The following is a 20961-nucleotide window of genomic DNA, read 5'->3' as shown; positions in this document are numbered from 1 at the left end:
CAACGTCTAATTTTCAGTCATTTCTGTAATATGTACTGTACATGGGAAATATCTGGTCAGTTTTGATTAATTCTTTCATGAAAATCAGTTAATCCTCTTTCTCCCAAGTTGTAGTTATTTCTATGGCTTGTCTACGGAGCCTGGTAGAAAGAGGATTAATTTTGAAGATTGGACCTTTACAATAGTCAGATTCTAATAAGTGCAAAAATTACTATTCAATATAAACATATTAAGAGGTATCAGAAATTACATCATCCAATACCACTATACTATGTTTCATTATTAAAGTATTGAACAATAAGTTTCATTTATAGTTCATCATCATTACCTTCACAAAACAACCTTATCATCAGATATCATGATGAATGTCAACCATCATTTACACAGCCATAAATAAATTTAAAGGCACCTGATCAGAAATTTTACAATTTTTCTACAAAAGTGAATCATTCATCTGTCCCGAAGTAACATTTGAATCCTGTTAATGTTCATGTTCTAACCTCAACAGTCAAGATCACTGTAATGACCTTTGAATCACCAGCCATGAAGGTGACTTTTTTCATGGGTATTCTGATACATTAAAGGCTAAATTTTGCCAGTGTAATAAAAATCTCACTGTATCTGCACCATAATTACAAAACCACAATTATTTGATGACAGTATGGCTAATAAAAGATTAGTATGGGAGCCACTGCAAAAAATATTTAAATCCTGAGACAAAAAATATTGGAAAATACTGAGCTCGTTATGCATGTATTTATTAATCATGCATATCATGTCTGTCAATTTTGCAAGGAGTATTTATTAGAAATACAAGTCATGAGATATTACAAACTTAGAAAACGAACAGCTGACCTCTTTCTAATAAATATGAACAAAAGTATCTTGTTTCTTGTTTTATCTTGGTCGCACAGGCATTTTTCAATAAACCAACTGCGGGCTGAAGGCCCTAGTTGTGTCCAACTTGTCCCATTATGATGTGCATTGTTGAGTGAGCACAGTAAGGAGGCCCACATAACACTGGGAATACTCTTGGAAATTGTACAGCTAGTGAATAAGAGGACAAAAACTGACTAAATCATGTCACACGATTTGTTCAAGAAAACATGAAAAAACAGCAAACAGTTTTCACAGAAAGAAGGGTAAGCGTATATGGCATTGTCAGTCACACATACACATGCGAATTCTTATTTTCTCATCGTATAACGCAGCCATACTGATGAACGAGACAACGGGCCATCGAAATGCTGCCCAGTTTACAAGGAATTTTTGCCAGGTGCTGTGAGGTTTCGTTGTTTTCTGGTGTTGACATCAAAGAATTACCGTTGCAGAGATGAATAATTAATAGGGTTTACGGAAAACAAATGCGTCTGGTTGTATACAGACCACTTTTGTCGAAATCGATACAACTGCCTTTATTACCACTGGCCACAGATGTTTTCACTGTAACACAATTTCGTACTTCCCACTGGAAAATCGAACTGGGGCACATTGTTTAAGAAACTCTGTGGTGGAACTGGCAGACCCCCTGACTGGGAAGGTCCGAATACTATCGGGATGAAACCATTTGACTGTCAAACTGATAGTACTCAGACGGTAAAACGCCAGACCGCATCAAATATCAAAATACGGTAGTCCATCCACAATCGGTATACAACGTGAAAAGGTAACCTCTGTTCGGATGCGCACGACGATGTAACCTAGCGAGCATTATGGAGAATCGAACATACCAAGATACGTACTATTCAATAAATACATGCTAGCGGTGAAAAGTTCGTAAGATTTTACCTCTTTCCGATGTAGGACCGGGCACTAGCCAACAACGATCATCTTCGCTCCAACGTGTAATGGACGAATTTCGCTCAATATGACGACACTGACATGCGCAATGCAGTGATAAGAGGAAATGCTACGCAAACAAACGATCAATAATGGCGGCCAATTTCCAGGTGAGTTTGTAAATAACACGTAATTTTGCATTATTGTGCAATAGTAGAGTTCCTGTTAACAAGATTATGGTGTTAAGCGACAATTTATGTGTTCACACACATGCCTATAACACAACGCATTCGCACACCGATACATTTTCATACTTTGAGCCCAGTGATTTAACCACGTGGGTGACAACAACACCAAGTTTATCAGGCATGACGATTTACTCTTCTCCAAAGATAGGTAGGAGAGTTGTAGTCAACAGTATAAGGTCGGGAGCACGCTTGCCTTTGCTGAGGGTAAACTATGTAAACAACACAGCCAGACTTGTGTTCTGTAATTGTCATAGCATGGACATACAAAAATAGATATTCATGGTTACAGCAACATGATCAAGGAGGTAGGAAGGAAGGGAACCTTCCCTCATGATCCCTGCTTACCTTCATGGTCACAGTAACATGAGAACCCACCTACCACAGAAACCTCAGTGGTAGGCTCATGGTTGAACATTTGGTTCCCCCCCCCCAATCATCGTGTTCTCAACCTCAGACTCTGGTAGGCTCTCTGAGTGACCATTGCCTTTTCTATTTAAATCATTGACAATTACAGCAGGAGATACAACAGAAGCAACGGCAACAACTTCATATGACTGTCTTCTGCCAGTGTTTCTCACCATGTGGAAAGTTTCTTGTTGAAGCAAACAATTTCGGAAAGATAGCTGTTTTTAGGTGAGCAGGGTATATATTACAAAGACGGTAAGGTATTTCCATATTGTCTCAATCAATACAAAGAAACAGTTGCTAGAACACTTTTTTCACTCCCTAAGTAAGGCTAATGTGCAGCATCTTGGAAGCTGTTATACAATTGATTAGCTGAAACTCATTGTTCGTATTGAATCATTTCCAAATAGCCAATCATTATAAAAATCCCCCAGTTTCAGACTTTTTAAGGTGCTGAAAACAGTTACTCTCAACCAATCAGATATAACCGTCTGAGCTGCTGCACACTGCAAGCTTACTGATGGTTCAGACAAATTTCTTTTTTGTTATATATATATATATATATATATATATATATATATATATATATATATATATATATATATATATATATATATATATATATGTGTGTGTGTGTGTGTGTGTGTGTGTGTGTATACATTCTCACTCATACATACACATAGATCTATAAACATTTGTATGAGTATTTTGACATTCATTTATCTCTCCAACTACATTTCTAAAGTTCTAAACTTCTTGAGAATAGCGAACAAGTGATGCAGAAAAGGATTGGTAATACATACCACCAAACACTTCAGAAAGCACCAATTATCATCAAAAAAATAGACAAGAAGTGATAAACCAATAGAGAATGTAAAAACATAGAAAGAGGAATTAACTTTGGTGTAACACCCTCTGTTCCGATTGCTGTTGTAGATATCAAATTTAATAATCAAAATATACAAAATTTAGTCTCAGAATGGTATATTCTATTTTGTGGTTTTAACTATCGCACTGGGGATGTTTCACACTTTAATTTTATTATTTCACTTTTTTAGTCTAGTATCAGCATTGAGTCCTGATGCATTGGAAGACAACAGAAAACCCATTCTAACTTTTGAAGGTAAGCCTTCAATTGAAGTTTTTGTTCCCATACACTACAATACATAGCTCTTGTATCTATTGTCATGCTGTGTTGCAGTTACATTTTTCATCATTGCCAGTGAGGGCGCTTCAGATTTTGTTGTAGCGAGATTGTTAAAGGAATACCTGTGCATGCAAAGCAGTGACTGGAACTAAATCGTAAAGAACATGAAGTCAGGAAAACTTGAAGTTTGGGTTGTTGTAATTTTATTTCACGTTGCTCTTTAAAATCAAGGGTACCATTATTCTAGTGTGGTCCAAAGAAATATTACTTTCTTCATGCCACTTATCTGTTATCTCTTATACAGGTAATAGTGGTTCAATTTACACCCTTATAGCAACAGAAAAATTTCTTATTTGGTAAGTGAATAAATTTATTTTTTTCAAGTACCAGTGAGAATCAGCTACTGAAAACGAAAGACTTGTCCCAAATGAATATGCTTTGAATATAAATTTGCAAACTTATTAAAAAAAACAAGGCTTGAAGAAGCTACTTTTCGTTGTTAGGAGATACTTGTTCTTGTAAACTCTGAAACTGAGGGACACTCTAAGAAAGGTTCATAGGAAATCTCTTTGTCAACTTTGCTGTATATGTTTATGACCCTTGTTCATGATGAAGACCGTCAAACCAGTTTACCCCCAGTACCCTCCACATTATCTAAAAAATAATTTTGGGTCAGATGGTTGATCATTGAAAAGATTAATCTCTGTCCATGACAAATTTGGGTTTAAGCTGTAACAAGAATCAGGTAGATTCGTGATGTGACATAGAATTTTTCAAGAAGGTAAAAATTATCCCTTGTCATCACAAACAAAATTGATAATGCTGTACATAACTTTTGTTCATATTTTCCTCAATCTTGTTTTAGCGGTGGTGAAGGAAGCATAAATGCATGGAGTTGGTCTGATATCTACAAAAAGGTAAATTAAGCTTCTGGATGGTATAAATGTCATTAATTTCATAAGTATGTAAATTGCAGCCTTGTCCACTTGCTTGGTTACAAATTTTGATCATCGCAGTGTTTATAAAAAACCTACATCAGAACTTTTTTTTGCCCATGCTGAAGAGTACAGACAAATAGTCATTCGATGCAGACATGGTTATGGCTAAGTTGTAGAGTAACAGAATGGTGGTGAGACCACTAGATAATGTGTGGAAAAGAGAACCACTTTGCAGGACAACAGCATTTGAATGCCAGAAAGTGTCAGTCGTACAGCCTGAAAATGTAATTCACAGGGTGAGCAATGGTTTCAGAAGTTCACCCTATTTCTTTAGCATCATAGTGTGCTAGCTGGTCCTCAGTACAGGGGATGAATTGGATGAAAGAAAGTGTTTACCCTGTTCTCCCCAATGTCCTGTAGACAGGTCCGAACCCACCAGTGATAACAATGGATTTGGGCCAAACCATGGTGATGAAAGGGTTTACCCCTTTCATCACCATTTCCCTCTAAAAATGTTCATTTTCCCCGAGAAATCAATTTTCATGTTCTTATTTTGCAGACTCCAAAAGTTGTGTGGTCTTTGGATAATTCATCCAGTCTGAATTTTGATCAGCCTGAAACAAACTCTCTCTGCTTCAGTGAAAAGGTATGCTATTCAACATTGAATTTTATCCTAGAACATCGATGACTTGTCTTTGGTATGTTTTCATTTCCTGAAGTAATTTGTGAATATCATAGTGCCCTCATAGTAGATATATAGAAAAATAACCATGGGTGAGCTGCAAATCCACTAGTGTAAGCTCATAAGCAAGTAGTTTTTATGACCAGGCTAAGAGTTTTGTGCTTCTTTTGTGTTGTTACTTGTTGAAACTGAGGCTTGGCCTGCTTGTGATCTTTTTTGGTAACTAACCTGTGGGTCTGAAAGTGATTTGCTCCCCCCTGATAACCCCACTTACATGTTTGATTGTCATACAGCTTTGTTTAAACCAAATATTCTTCAGTCTTTCTCATCTCCTCCTTGTCCTCTGCATCATCATTATCTTTATCTTTGTCATCATCGGCATTGTCATAATCATTATTGCTGGGATGTCATTCATTCATCATGCTCATCAACATCAATAAGATTATGTCAAATATATACAGTCAAGCTTCACATTGGCTTTATGGCATTTTGAATCATACTTAACAGGTATCCTGTTCAGACCTGTCTGCTCTTCCAGCAAAGGATTTTTCATGGCGTGTTTCCTTGGGCAGTGTACTCCACAACTTGCAGATAACACAGGGGTGACCAATTTGCATAACAATTTATAATTTGCATATTCTTTTGTTGTGAAATTGTATTTTATTATATGGTCATTAACATATTTGATAGATTGCTGGCAAAACAGAGGGGTAGCCCACCTCTCAAAATCCCCTCTTGGAGAACCCTGTTTATAATCCCTATGTCATGATAAATCTTATTGTCGTTTTATGCATGTTATACAGCGTAATAATCCTATCATTAAAGTTTTTTACCTCAAAAATTTTAAAGTGAAATTGAGTTCTTCTTTTAATTTATTCGATTTGTGTTTCTTTCAGGATAATATTCTTTACTCAGCCAGTGGAGATAATAATGTGTATGTTTGGGATTTGGAAACTGGTACCCGCAAGGTAAGCAAGTTCTTCTTTGGTAGCATAGTCTGGATGATGTGTTGGAGAAATCATTCAAATGTCAGCATGAGGGATACTGGAGCTGTGCTGAAATTATCCTGAAATATCCAGTCTTGTATTAATGGTTGATGTGTTTGAAATGAATACTGAACGTGAAAAGATTGGATAAAGATATATGTCAGATGTTTTGTTGCATGAAAATTCTTCACTGTGCGGTAATGGCCATCATTGTGGCAGTGTTGCACCTCCACTAAGGTAGCTTTTGTATTCGATGATGTTCATCTGCTCGTTTTTGAATTTGGCCAGGCAGTTGCAATTGCTCTATCGGAACCACTTGAAAGGGATTTGAGAGAAACGGTCAAGTAGCAGAAATGTATTCGCTGTTTGCACAGTCAGTTTTATAACAATTTTGTTGGCAGATCGTCCATGTAGCCGACACGAACACGAAGTGTCTGTTACCGGCTACCGAAAACTATGAAAAATAGTAAAGAATGAGCTACAAAATCACTATCAGTTTTAAGTTGCAGGTAGAATAAGTCTGTGCCTTTGTATAAAATACTATAAAAATAGTAGAAAGTGAACAACCAGCTGAAAGTTAGTTGAGGAGACCTTAACTGCATATCATTTGCATCTCATTGTCGGCTACATGGACTGTGTGCCCAATTTTCCTACACCCTTGAGGGAGCTGCCCTTACAAAGTCAATGCGTCTTTTTTTCTGGCAGGACAAATTACAAGGTCACACAGACTACGTTCACTGTCTGACATTCAGGAACAACTGCCAGGAGGTCATATCAGGGTCAGAAGATGGATCAGTCAGAGTATGGGGTAAATTGGCATTTGTGTGTATCAGGAACAGGGTAGAGTTCTACGTAAAACCTGTATGATGTATGTCAAACAATTGGACCTTAGCAAGGGGAAATGGAAGTGTGAGAATTAACAATGTATTTCTGTCTGAACAGTGCAACAGAAAGAGGAAGCGGTTGTTACTGTTTTGTATCAAAATTGATTAATTACCATGGCGGATCTTCAGCACATTATATACAGGGTTGTTCTAGTTCAAATTCATCAAAATCTAATTGTTTCCAGACCTGTATCAATCTTGATTCAATACTCAGTCTTAATTTATGCAAAATACGATTTTTTGACCATCTGAGTGTTAATATTTTCAGATACAAGGAGACCAAGGGAGGCTGTGCATGTCATTGAACCTTACAAGAGTGAGGTAAGCATGGTGCACTCACATGTATCACAATCAAGTTCAACATCAGCTGCATAAAGATCAGTTTTACATCTTTGTGTTTCACTATTTGCAAAGTCCGTTGTTTGTCTGACCCTTGTCTTACCAAGTTCATGTGTCACCACCGGGTCAAGTTGGTTAAAAATCATCAAAGTAAAACAGGTCCCATGTGTTGCATTTAACATGAGGTAGCAGTCAAAACCCATGAGAGTGTTTGTGTTCATCACAGACAGTGCTAGACGTAAACACAACTTGTGGTACTCTTCTACACAATACTTGATCGCAATACAATTTGTGATACGTTTATACACAGTGCTTAACTGAAACACAACTTGTGATACTCTTCTACACAATACTTGATCGCAACACAATTTGTGATACTCTTGTACACAGTACTTGACTGAAACACAACTTGTGATACTCTTCCATACAGCAAAAAAAGTTAATTCTACACATTCATAGTCAAAGCTTTGATTTTTGTACAATCATTATGTGTATTTCTATTTTGACTTCAGGAATGCAGTCGTCCCAATCTAGGCAAGTGGATCGGCTGTGTTGCAGTGGATCCCTCCGATGACTGGTTGGTAAGGAAGATCTTATTCAAGACATTTCTCAGATTTCCTTTCAGTTGCTATACATTTAATATTGGAAAAAATCTTTCTTTATCATCGAGCTACAGAAAACTGACAGAGCTTTGTGACATTTCATCTTCGTAGGTGTTAGTCAAGACTGCTCAGTGCAAACTTGTAAAATTAAATTAGATGGACCATATATTTTCATGGAAGTCAAATACTGTATGAGTGGATTTTCGAAATATTTTATTGAATATTAGTAGGCACAAAAATTAATGTATACAATATTGAAACCCTTTCCACTAGATCACCATGGCACTTGTATACTCTGGATTATTTACTAATATTCAACAGATTTTATGCTCTGAATACTGTCATAATCTGGACTCATTTTAGGTTACAAATTACCTTAGGGAAATGTTCGTGAAGCAATACTGGCTGACGTAATTTTTTCAAGCCAGTGGGCACTTGCCATATCTATGCTGTCATCATGTGACTAGTACTTGTGAATCACAGTACAGAGTGACCATGTGGCATGTTATAAAAGAATCTATACGTTGTACAAATGAATATATTCACACTGTGGATGGAAATGCCTTCTAGTAGCACACTGTTTTCCATGCCATTTCCAACTGGAATCTCTTCACAACCAAATTTGGTTCCAACCTATCATTTTCTATGGCTAATGGACCTCTATACTGAGAAATAGCAATGTTAATAGTTACAGTAGGATTTTATTATCACATGGTGTTGAATCCCTCAACGAACGAACTAAACTAATAAATATCCTTTCTTTGATGTAGATCTGTGGAGGTGGTCCATCCCTCACATCATGGCACATGAGGTCATTATCACCTACTGCAGTCTTTTCAACGCCAAATATCTGTCAACAAAGTGTCCTCTTCCATGAAGACATGGTAAGGCTATTGCGATTGTCACCAGCTTTCAGTGTCCTCATTGTGAAACAGTGTCAGTGTAGCAATGAATGTCATAAAAATCAAAATCAAAATTAGTCAATATATGTATAACTTCTGTAAGTGGATGGGATGAATTTTTTGGTATCTGCTGTCTGTAAACTCAATGTGCTACCTTTGATATAAATGTTTCTGAACTATTTTACATCAAATAAGTAATTTCTCGAAACTTCTTGAGTCAATGCTGGACTAATGCATATACTGTAGTTTGCAAATGTTTTGCCGTTCGAAGAGAACAGTCTAAATTCTGTGAAGTGTCACGTCAGCTTAAAAGGCTCACTGCTAGTTACAGGTACTTACCTTCTGAGATGCATGTTATTTCACATGACAAACTGACTATTTTAATTTTTGTTTTCCATACAGGTAATATCGGGAGGAACAAGTGCACACATCTACCACTGGAACATCAATGGTGATTTGAGATCCAGTATTCCATGTACACAGTCCTGTGTCTATGACATAGGCATCAATACGCACTCAGAAAATTATAAAGTAAGTGCAGTGAAGTTTGCCAACATTTCACCTTTGGTTGATTCCCATCTTACATTGAGTAGAGAGACCTTCATACTGTTAGGGATTGGATGGGTTAGGACCCCAACTGGCATTGCTACACTCCCTTTCCTGTGCGGCCAACATGGTGTTCCTTCAAATGCGTGGTCATATTTCTTCTCAACCAAGGTCAAGACTTTGCAGCTTCATTTTTGGGCAAACAAGCCAAAACGTTCCACAAGATGAATTTTACTGAAGCATATTGGGATATCATGCTATCATTCATTGGTCTATGATTTCTGTTTGCTTTAAACATTTCCTCCTCAGCTGTTCATAATTATTCTTGTATGGATGGACAGGCATTCATTCATGATAAAGTTCTCCAACAGTGTCTTGTCTATGAAGCAACTAAAAAAGTGGCTCTGAACGGCACATGGCCTAACACATACATAATTTTGTAACAAGTTCAAATTTGATCAGTTTCATAGCTGCAGACTGCTGCCAATTGGTACAGATGTTAGAGCCTATTATCTTCCATATTGGCATTCATGATTTTGAGTTTGGCAGATGTTTCTGTTGTATTTATTTTGAAACAAAATTCTTGTCAATAGGGTTAATACAAAAAAATTGTTCTTTTTTTGTTCCAGGTACTAGCTGCATGTGGTAGCAGTTATAAAGTTGACATCTTCACAAACTTTGGATACAGAGCATTCTCCCTTGTCTTCAGTTGACAGTGTTGAGTAAAATGCCCTTCTTTTCTCGAAAGTTTGTATGTACATTTCTGAGTTTCAGTTCAACACGTGGCTGGTGTTTTATGATGAAGTTACAGATGAAGGCATCAAATTAAGCTGTTTAGTCCCATCCTTCAATCACTGTCTAATGTTAAACTATCCACAAAAAGTAAAATAAAAAAGAAAGACAGAGGCCTGATATATGGAAGAATTTTATCAAATATTTAAATTTCACATGGGACGTTATCATGTACTAGTTTTGCCAAGTTTATTGCTTGCGTTTTTTCATACATTTGATACTGTAAGTTGGTCACAATATTCCCAATGTACTTTTCATTTCAGTTAAAACATTGATAATTTTTGTAATAAAATAGAGTTGGTCTCAGTTTAGAGCATTTGAGTGTTTATCTCTGTAAGTAAGAGAGGTATATTGTGCTTGATCTGGTGGATACATCTTACTTTTACTTTCACAACTTAGAATGCTCCTATTGGTTCTTAACTAGTGGCCACTGTTAAACAACCGGCAAAATTGATTCAAAGATTGTATATTCCAAATATTCTGTGATAGTATATCCCCAGAAAACTATACAAAATAAACAAGAAAAATAATTCATATCTGGTATCACAATATCAAACATTTCCACTTTGATTGGGGGGGATGGGGGATGGAAGAAACTGATCTAAATACAATTCTTTTTCCAATGTCTGTCATCAACATTAAATTCTTTTTGTCTAATTTTGGCAAAACAATTTATTTGACTCGAAAACAAGTCACACAAACATAATCACAGTACAATAGTTCATGTAGAGGCACTTTTTAACAATTACGATGTCGTACAATGCTTTTACGCTGGCAGGTAGCTAACTATACATTTACAAAGATTGTTGCTAAAGTAGTTTATGGTATTTTTTTCCTCCTCTCTCTCCTAAATGTGGCGCAATGCAGTTACGAAGGAAAATTTGAATTGTGGTTACTTTCCACTGTTACTAAAAACACTGCCTATGAACTCTTCATTGTACTGAACCAGCATGACATACACCAGAACAACAACAAATCTTGGTCTGTACACACACGCACATCACTTGAATAATAATCATTTATTAATAATTGCTAATTTACATAGACATCTTTAAATACAAATATAGCAACATGACTCCATAACAGACTTGTTGGCATGATTTGGGAGTTGTCGGCGAAGTAATAGCAGGCACAACTACATTTCAGTTGTCACGTCTTTCTGCAAATAAAAGGCTACTTGTCAACTGGGTAAAAATACCTAAATACAATTGACAGGGTTCTGGGATAAATAACTACAGTCTAACTTCCAAAGAATGTAAATTACATTTAACGTGAAAAAAAGGATAACAGATACATATACAATGTGTTTTTTTTCCTGCTCAAACAAATATGAATTATGATAATTCATACACACTTGGATGCGTTCTCTGGTATCAATGAGGGCTACCCAGTCGTTGTTTTGTGTGGAATCTGAGTGAGGCTGCTGTATCAAGGGCTGCATCATCACATGACATGAAATTTTCTGTTTATAAAATATCCAGTTGTTTGTTCCATGCTTAAATATTTTTTCAATGATTTGCTTTTTCAATTTCAAGGCACGATAACTTCACAACATTGCATGCTCAGAAGTTTACAGTGATCAAAGTTTCATTCACTCAGCGGACGACTGCTGTAGTTTGAGTTGATCGGCAGATTTTCAGCATTCATATGTCCTTGCCATCAGGTTATACTTGTAAATCTAAATGGAGTCTTCTGGCCCTAGCTGCACACATTTATGCATACACAAACATGCATCACTTTGTTTCATTTCACAAGAAAGGGGAGCAGCTGAAGAACAACAAGCCAAACCTCATGATGAAGAAAACTAGGTTTTCATAGGGGGCCCTTCCATGGCTTTGTGAAGCAATGAAACCCTTAAGTATTACGTAGATTTGTATACTTGTTCAGCATGGCCCACAAATATGCTCAAGTCCTGCTGAAATTGGAAATGTGGATAAGATTCATAATCAAAAGAATTTCTCAACCCACATCTTACAAATTTTGAAACCGAAAAGGAATGGCTTTTTGATGCAAATATTTCCTGGAAATGAATGTTTATAAAAATTTTGCATTGTCATTACATTATTAAACCCATTAGAAACACTTCTATCACTAATGATATTAGTTTGTAACAGACTCTGAGAAATTGTGGATCAAAGCTGTATTTATCATTAAATGTTGAATATTTAAAAAAACCCAGGAAAATGCTTGGTTGTGGCAGTACAATGGGGCAAAAATTTAGCTGTATACATTTCACCAGCACTTTGAGTCTGTCACAACACTTGGAACATTTGAACTTTGACCCTCAAGCTAAAGCAACGAAGTGTTAATTACCATGCTAACAAACTCAACCGATCACACATTTTTGAAACATTTTTAAATTATTGAAATGAGACATGGTTAAAAAAAGAAACAGAAAGAAAACAAGTTTCAAATCAAGACAAAAAAATATGTACTTCTTTTTCCCTGTCTTTGCTGTTCTTTTCTGCATGATGGTGTAAAGCTGTACGCTGTATTTCAAGACCTTGAATAACACTAAAAAAGAGTCAATTTTTTAAAAATTGCACAACTTAAATGTACACAATGAGCAATATTTATGTAGAACATACATGACAACTCAGAAGAAAAATTCGTCCCGTTTGTGGAGATTTTTCTAAAATCCGCAAAAAATTCTATTTTTGAGTTAGTTGCTATGACACAGAATTGACTATACTGGAAAATTTTTTGTTTGAGGGGTCTCTCACTGTTGGAACGCCCTCATGCAATGAATCTTCCAGTCTGTGAAATGATGGGGCTTGGTGAATTTCTGTGAGAAGTTGTGTTGGTACATACGTTGATCACTATTCTCTCAATATTGTGAGATGTCCTGAAGCAACAACTTCACAGCTTGAAAAAATTTATTCAAACCAAGCTAGGTGGTCTTTAATGGCTGTCTCTGATCTCATTGGTTTAGGATGACATGACCTTACATTTGCATATAGCCCCCTACATTTAAAACAAAAAACAAAAGCTACTGGACGAGGGTGACCACCTGTTTTGCAGCTTTTGTAATGTCAATAGCACACTGTATAACTTGCTGTGTAACTTGCTGGTGATCAATATCAGTTCCTGCTTTCCTGGCCAGGATATTTTTACACTCTGCCTTTAGCCTGGCAGCCGAGTTGAGAAGCAACTTCAGTGACATCTTTGTCTTCTCTGATCTTGGGCTCTGTGAATGAATGAGAAATATTTGATTACTCAACAACGCACATCTGAAATATTTGAAAAGTGACAGAACTTTATGGAGATCACAGACAATCATGATCCTAAACAGCGGATAAATTGAGTGGACTGGGGTACACTCTGAGGAAATACTTTCCTCTTCACCAAATACAATCCACCAAGAACGACTCTCATTCCATTTTACTAAATACCTTGCTTGTCATTTCCAAATATTTCTATGCTTATATTTTCTGCTTCAAAAAGCACAGTGCATTATGGAAAAAGTGCAAGAATGCAATGAATGATACTAAGTGTATGGTTGACTGAAATGGACTTGGATGGCTGCAAATACTACCAGACATTTTTTAACACATTTCAGAAAGTTCATGAACATATTAGAAAATGCAAAAAAATATTAAAAGTAAGTAATATATTCAACAGTGTATTCAATGTGTCTGTTAAAATAAAAGAAAAAATTGAATTTCTCATGATTATAGTGCGTAAACCCTCTCAAAATCAACTTTAAATGCAGCACGATTGTTTTTGATTTTTTTATTGCGGTCAATCTTATTAACAACAAAATGGGGCTGAAAGAATGGATCATCATACTAGATGGATATTATCAAACTTTACCTCAGGAAAGAGATCTGCCATTTCTGATGCTGCTTTATATATGTCTTCAGAGCACGGTACAAAACTAGATGAGGAGAAAAGAGAGAATACATAATCATAAGAGTACCGTAATTGCTCCATCAATTTGACCAGAAAAAAAATAAATATGATTCAAAGAAATAATTTTTTTATTGAAAGAAAAAAGGCAAATCCATTCACCCTGTGCAAAAGTCCCACACGCAGAATGTGTTAGTGTGTTTGGCATGTTGAATAATTTTGAAAGAAGTGGCAAATTTTTCTAGCCAAGTTCTTTGGCTAATCTCCAGCATATAGGGTCCCTTCGCTCAAACAGAAAGAGTGGCAAAGTTACTCAATGAGACAAGCTGGGAAATACACCCTCACCTGTCAATTTTTCCTTCTTGTGCTGCAGCCAAGAGAATTTGTATTTTGCGTGTGATTGGTTCGGTTTTTCTGGTCACGTCCTGTTCTGTAGGGAACTTCCTCTCTGCACCATCTGGTACACTGTCTTCAGAGCCACTAGGCTCTCTGTGCATCTCGTGTGCATGCCTCTCTTGAATGCTGCGGACAAAATTTCAAAATAAATATCATCACATACCGAAATTTGGAGCAAGTCTGTGCCATGAGTAAACTGTACTGTTGTCTGTCCTTGCTATGCTCTAATAAACTGGCATACCAAATATTCCTGATTGAAACTGTCTAAATATAAGGTAAGACAGAAACCATTACAAAATGGAAAATTATTTTCAAATGATAGAAATCATGTCTTAGTCACAACAATGAGACTCTTAATGCAGTTACCATAAACGATGTACAAGTTCTGAAGTTTGCTTTTTCATGCTGAAAAGAACTTGAAATGCAAATTGCCAAAAACTTTACCACACCATAGAATTCAAAGTAGGCAACAAAGTCCACACAATGCAACTTTTTGAATAGAACTTGACAACTTTCTGTGAGAATAAGGACTGAATTTTTTTCAATTTAGGACAGAACACACCTCTGGGATAGACATTTGGATTCTCATATTTTGACATAATTTTGCTGGCTCCTCTGTGGATTAATTTAGAAGTTTGGGAAGTAAATAAAGCATTCACTCTTGTTTTTGTGAAAATCAAAAATTCAATTTTTCACTGGTAGAGGTAATATGGGGATGGCAGCCATTTGAATTTCAAATACAAGTAATTTGTTTCTCTATTATCAAAATTTGCTTTGTGACTCCTGATATGTATTCTTGATATCATGAGAGAATAGTTTAAAGTTTCCTGGAGAAAAGTTTGAGCAAATATTTAAATCTTGCGTCTCTAAGATGTGTAATACATTAATTTGAACACGCTCTCACGCTAATTTGACAATGGGGTGAAAATTTAATCCCTAACTATCTTAGGAGTATTGTCAATTGATGTTCTTGCAGGAAAATTTACAGAAATCTACGATTCTTCTTTATTTACCTTGCTTGTGCCAAATCGTCTTGTTGTTGTAGTGTTGTGTTGTCATAATCACTTTCACACTGACTAACTCTCTCTTCTACTTTTGTCAACGTCGATGTAGCACTGAGCTTGCCGCTCCTTTTCACCTGAAAGCCACACCACAAACATTATTGGTATTAACATACAAAATATAGAATCATTTCATGGCCATAAACAGCTCCCTCTATGGCCATTCAGAGTAATTATTTTATCTTTTTTCTGAGAGAACTGCATCATAAATTTATTGTCACAAACAATTATGCTTGAAGTAATCTTTAGTAATGAATTACCTAATAATAAGACTACTGAAATCTCACGCAAATCATTTGACATAACTTTCTCTGTTTTCATTGTTGCATCTGCGATTCTTCTAAGTAAATCATACAAAGGTAACAAACAGACCGCTGTTGGAGATGTCTTTAAATGATCGATACCGTGACTTTCGAAAACTTAAAAGATGTGACAGGTATTGTATCACTAGCTATATAAACTTTCCATAGTCTGAAACAGAAACTTACGACATTTTCGTTGTCTTGTAACAGTGTCTCTACCGTTGGTGGCAAGTCGGCTAACAAATCTTCTGTTGATGGGACTTTCTCCTCTGCCGAGCTCCACTGATTCTGCCGCTGTTGCACTCTGGGTTCAAACATGGACTGGGGCCTCCCCCCACTCCTTGACGACCTGCTAGTGCCCGTTCCCGTGCTGCTGGCATCACTCTGTGTGGTGTCATGGCCGTTGCTGATGGTTGGTGCCTCCACCGTCTTGGCGACGGTTTGCGTTCTGAGTTGAGAGTTCTCTTGCATTAATTTCTGTACCTGTGCACAAAAAATTTGGGAAGCGTAAAATTTTTTCTGAAGCGAGAGGCAGCGAGTCAAAACAGACATACACTGAGTGCTGAGGAAGAAGTAAAAATGCTACCAAAGCAGTGCAAAAGGAACTGTAACTCCCATTTCTGAGCAACTGAAACATCACAGAACATAAACCATTATTTTTGCATTTGTGAATTTCATCAAAAATTAACATACAAAATAACCCTTTCAGTGCTATAATTTCTTCCATTGAAATTTTACCGCAACATTTTACCAATTTTTATGAATTTTTCTGTAATTTTTTTGATAATTTTGGGCCCAATGGACATCAAATTCCATTGGCTGCAATTTTTTATCAAAATTTTGGCAAAAATCTGAAAAAAATTGACTGGTATATATTTTATAAGGGCGATAAAAACCGCCTATGGCGTTCAAAGGGTTAATTCAGCAATCACAATCTAGCAATTTAGCAATCACAGCAGAGAAGGGATTGCAAAAATTTGGGCAGCAAGTCAATTAAATCAAATATACATTTCGGTTGTGGCAATGCGTCCCTAAGGCTATGTAATAGAATGGTATACAACGCTGATATACAACGTATCACTAAGAACTAGGTAAAATAGTATGGGGCCACAAATTGGCACACACTTGACTGAAAGGCTAGCCTTACCACACTTTGTAAAAGATTGATTTCTTTTGTCAAGTTTTTATTGGCGACCATAAGTTGCTGAACTTTGGCCTCTGAGCTTGCGAGTGCTTTCTTGACATCAAGGTATTCCTCCAGGGTGATGGGACTGTCCGACATGTCAGATGATGCCCTGCTCTGTAATGTGGAGAAATAGCAAACAAAATACAACGTTATGAGTCTTGGGTGGTCTATAGGGAGATGTATATACAGTGTAGCCCATTGAGGGTGAAAGAAAAACAGAGTATGGAACAGAATACATTTCTGCTGTTTCAAACTATTTGAATAGCACATGAAACTTGTTTATATTTCATTTTCTTGATTTTTGGAAGGAGGATTTACTGACTAGACATTGCATCTGTAATTCTGGCACTTTTCTGTAAATATCTAACCTCCTTTCATTTTGCATGCCGCTTCTTTCATGAAGCAAAATATAGAAAGTTGACTCTGGTCAACACAATATGTTACAAACAAATGCTGTTAACATAATTTCTAAACTGCTTTTTTCCACTGAAATATCAACACGCTGCTGGTAGCACTGTTCATTATTCTTACCCCTGTCCTTCCAGTTTTGGGTGAGTTTTGAGGTTCGACTGCATTTAAACGAAGTTCCCCTTCATCGTCTGACGCCACACTGTCATAGAGTGGCTCGTCATCACTTATTGTGCTTGGCACTTTGCCAGTGTGGTGACGGGGGTCAAGCACTTTCATTGGAGGTGGTGCTGGAGGGGGGTCCCGGTATGCCATTATATCAATGGAGTCTGTTGGAAAAATTTTGTCAAAGTTCAAAAAGTTGGAAAGACTTGAGCAACAAAAAATTTCAAGCAAAATATTTGGCAAAATTTCAATCCCATACCATTTCAGTGATGTTATGCAACTTATGACTGGTATACATCCAATCAGCTTCCATGTATGTTGACTCAAAGTAGTGCTTCTCATGAAATCAGTCTCTATACTATAGAACTTGCATTTTCATTGGACGACAAACTGAGTGAAAGAGTCTTATTGGCTGCAGACCAGGTGGTAGGAACATTTCACTTACCCACTGGTTTGATAATTGATTTGTGACTAGATCTCCTCCTGGCATCGTTTAGAATGTCTATGATTAGTGTTGCAAACTCTCTGGCATTGAACCTGGCTAGTTTTTGACGACCCTGAAAATGGAAGACACCGAGCACCTTACAAACACACTGTGACACATATACACAGACTACACACACTGGCTGGTCACTCTTGCTCTCCATGCTATACCTCTGTATCCTATTCACTCAGCTATAAAACTCAAAAAATTAATCATCACTGCAACTGGATATCCAGCAAGTTTGAAGAATGCTGAAACCATGCCACAGTCCAATTCAACATAATCTTAGAGGGCACATCTCTAGTCATTTGTTTTGACAGACACCCTAGGACAATGAAATTTAATAATATGAAGAGGAAGAGATCCAGTGTTCTACAGAAGTGTAAAAGGACTGTCATAGCAAAACTGTTCTCCAACTCCAACCTCCGAAAGGGCTTCCAAACAGCAACATGTGGGAATATGTTAACAGGATACAATTTTTATACTATAACAGATTAGCTTTCTCTTCTCTGGAAAATTTAAATGACAAGTACTGGAAATGTGAAGCATGTAAAACATCTACATATTTGAAAAAGCGCAGCACTCACTTGATTTCTTGTGGAGGAAAATTCGGGATTGACTGGCAGAAAAGGAATAATAGATTTGTCTGTAACTATTGCAGTGTGGTTCTGAGATGTCAGCCAAACTGAATCGGCCTCTCTCCTGTCAACTTCATCGTACACGTCCATGGCCAACTCTTCAAAGAGATGATTAGGTAACTGTGATGATAGAGAGGAAAAAACAGAGAAGTGATTTGTGAACGGTGAATTCAGATACAAAACATACAAAGTTAATTACCAAAGTATTTCAAGAATACACCAGATTTACTGTGAATTGCTTTGGAGCATTGGCATTAGACGAACTAGACACATAGTCTAAATCGAGGTGTAGGTATCTTTCATCTCCTACAGTATTAACTGCCTTTTTTTAACCTTTTCAGCCCTGTGGTTTGGCCCGAGCCCATTGTTATCAATAGGGAATGCTGACCTATTAACAGGGAATAGGGGTAAACAGGTTAAATATTGAATCGGCTTCACTGTCCAAAACAGGAAGCTTTTCTGTGCCAGATTTTTATACCGGTAGACTTAACTTCAAATGCTTTGTTCAGCTATTATTAGGATAACATCTCTTATATGGCTTAATGCCCCGTTTTGAAACTAAACACGATTTGCCCATTATTCCTAGCCATTTTCATGACCTACATCATCTACAAGTCTGGATTTTTCATGCACATTCTTGGATGATTGTGTGAATGACATAACAAGGCTTAGACTTAAAATAAAATTTCCTGAAATTGCTGGGGGGGGGGGGGGGGGGGGGAAAAAAAGGGTACTTACCGCTTGCAGTTTCATCTTTGCTGCCTTGGCTAGTTCTGACCGATCAAGACTGCTGTCTGCCATTTCAGGAATAATGAAATGCTGTCCAACGCTGTGATCTGAGCGGGTCAATAAACGCAACACTCCAAATGTAAGTACAATAATATACCGAGTCAAGATGACAACTTTATTGCATGTCACTTTGAAAACACCAATAGGTAAAAATGCAGCTATAAGCTAGAAAAGAATTTACCACACAATGATCATGAAGGACTTTACAAACTCATGATGGAGACTTGTACAACAAAACTCATGTTGATTAGCTGTAAGTGGTAGACATGTACCAATGCAACTTTCTCATTCTGGCTGAAAATAATTCTTCATAGGAATCTAATATTGAATGGGTTCAAATTTACAATCAAGTTACAATCTAATATTGAATGGGTTCAAATTTGCAATCTAATATTGAATGGGTTCAAATTTACAATCTAATATTGCATGGGTTCACAAGTTACAATCTAATATTGCATGGGTTCACAAGTTACAATCTAATATTGCATGGGTTCACAAGTTACAATCTAATATTGAATGGGTTCACAATTACAATCTAATATTGAATGGGTTCAAATTTACAATCTAATATTGCATGGGTTCAAATTTACAATCTAATATTGCATGGTTCACAAGTTACATCTAAATATTGAATGGGTTCACAAGTTACAATTATATTTTCAATGAAATTTTACCAGTTAATTTAATATTGACATTTGTTTATTTTTTGTTATCCTGACAACAACCCCCCAATGATGAATGAATACAAAAGGGTACTTTTTAATGTCAAGCAGACATTGCGAGTGATTAAACTTTGCACCCCGTAATCTTTTTTATTCCAACCCACTCAAAACTTTTAAAAGAACATGCATGGAACTGACTCAGTATGGAAAACAATACAACATTGTGGCATGAACTCTCTGTACTAGTTTCAGTTCCTGTGTAACTTGAGCCATGAGACACTTCCTAGACACAACAGCGCCCTCTATAGAACACTTCCACTGCCGTTCAGTAACTTTGGTGTGCCGTTTCCCCTTTTAATATTATGAATTTGTTCTGCTTTCCTGCACTAATCGTGGATTCAATTCATGAAATTGTAACTGATATATGTCAAGTAGTGACTTTCAGTCAAATGTGTATTTCATCACAAATGATAAAATTTTAAAGAGGTCAAAATCAATGAAACATGACCAGTTTTTCAACTCACCGGGTTTTCTTCCGCATAAATAATAGGCTAGTCTGTCTGTCAGCTCATACTGGCATTCTACCAGGCGTTCTGCCAAATCTAGATGACCCTCTTGTCTATGAAAAGGATGAAACAGAGATTTATGAAATTTCAGAAATAGCTGATCACTGCATGTGCATTGTTTGGGGGTAGAGGAACCAATGCTCCCCTGCACAAGATTATGAAAACACACAAACCAAGAAGTATCACAATAAATCTTCATGTCACA

General features: G+C 36.7%; 3 protein-coding genes across 12 annotated transcripts in view; 1 reads left to right on the top strand and 2 right to left on the bottom strand.

The window, feature by feature from the left end:
• Positions 1-1887, bottom strand: part of LOC139144957 (serine/arginine repetitive matrix protein 2-like) — an 84600-nt gene extending 82713 nt beyond the window's left edge. For all 8 annotated transcript variants that reach the window (XM_070715802.1, XM_070715795.1, XM_070715800.1 and 5 more), the window contains exon 1: positions 1789-1887. The gene's annotated coding sequence lies outside the window, so the exon portion shown is untranslated. The remainder of the gene's footprint in view (positions 1-1788) is intronic.
• LOC139144959 (THO complex subunit 6 homolog) lies at positions 1806-10561 on the top strand. Of its 2 annotated transcripts, none has more exons than XM_070715808.1 (13): positions 1806-1949; positions 2542-2660; positions 3491-3555; positions 3884-3935; positions 4445-4496; positions 5077-5163; positions 6096-6167; positions 6891-6993; positions 7338-7390; positions 7921-7989; positions 8781-8894; positions 9315-9443; positions 10088-10561. In XM_070715808.1, exons 1-13 carry the CDS (start codon positions 1932-1934, stop codon positions 10169-10171), a joined length of 1017 nt encoding a protein of 338 aa, XP_070571909.1. In that variant the 5' UTR covers positions 1806-1931; the 3' UTR covers positions 10172-10561. The 2 variants fall into 2 exon arrangements, with proteins under 2 accessions (XP_070571909.1, XP_070571910.1); XM_070715809.1 differs by having other exon boundaries at positions 1906-1949; positions 2545-2660; positions 10088-10358.
• A 689-nt stretch (positions 10562-11250) lies between these two features.
• LOC139144956 (ARF GTPase-activating protein GIT2-like) overlaps positions 11251-20961 on the bottom strand; it is a 41510-nt gene continuing 31799 nt past the window's right edge. For both annotated transcript variants that reach the window (XM_070715792.1, XM_070715793.1), the window contains exons 7-17: positions 20715-20809; positions 19478-19575; positions 18689-18859; positions 18063-18174; positions 17576-17781; positions 17006-17158; positions 16045-16341; positions 15509-15633; positions 14445-14621; positions 14064-14127; positions 11251-13437 (exon numbers count right to left, since the gene is read on the bottom strand). In XM_070715792.1, coding sequence (XP_070571893.1) covers positions 13240-13437; positions 14064-14127; positions 14445-14621; positions 15509-15633; positions 16045-16341; positions 17006-17158; positions 17576-17781; positions 18063-18174; positions 18689-18859; positions 19478-19575; positions 20715-20809 — 1696 coding nt within the window. In that variant the 3' untranslated portion in view covers positions 11251-13239. The remainder of the gene's footprint in view (positions 13438-14063; positions 14128-14444; positions 14622-15508; positions 15634-16044; positions 16342-17005; positions 17159-17575; positions 17782-18062; positions 18175-18688; positions 18860-19477; positions 19576-20714; positions 20810-20961) is intronic.

This window comes from Ptychodera flava, chromosome 12 (genome assembly GCF_041260155.1).
Source record: "Ptychodera flava strain L36383 chromosome 12, AS_Pfla_20210202, whole genome shotgun sequence".
NCBI lineage: Eukaryota > Metazoa > Hemichordata > Enteropneusta > Ptychoderidae > Ptychodera > Ptychodera flava.
This window is presented reverse-complemented; position numbering and strand designations above follow the sequence as displayed.

What these genes read in the sequence shown, in the direction of transcription:
- LOC139144959 (XM_070715808.1), top strand. An exon ending in TGGAAACTGGTACCCGCAAG is followed by an intron (nt 6,168 to 6,890) that starts GTAAGCAAGTTC and finishes TTTTTCTGGCAG; the next exon opens with GACAAATTACAAGGTCACAC. An exon ending in ATCCCTCCGATGACTGGTTG is followed by an intron (nt 7,990 to 8,780) that starts GTAAGGAAGATC and finishes TCTTTGATGTAG; the next exon opens with ATCTGTGGAGGTGGTCCATC.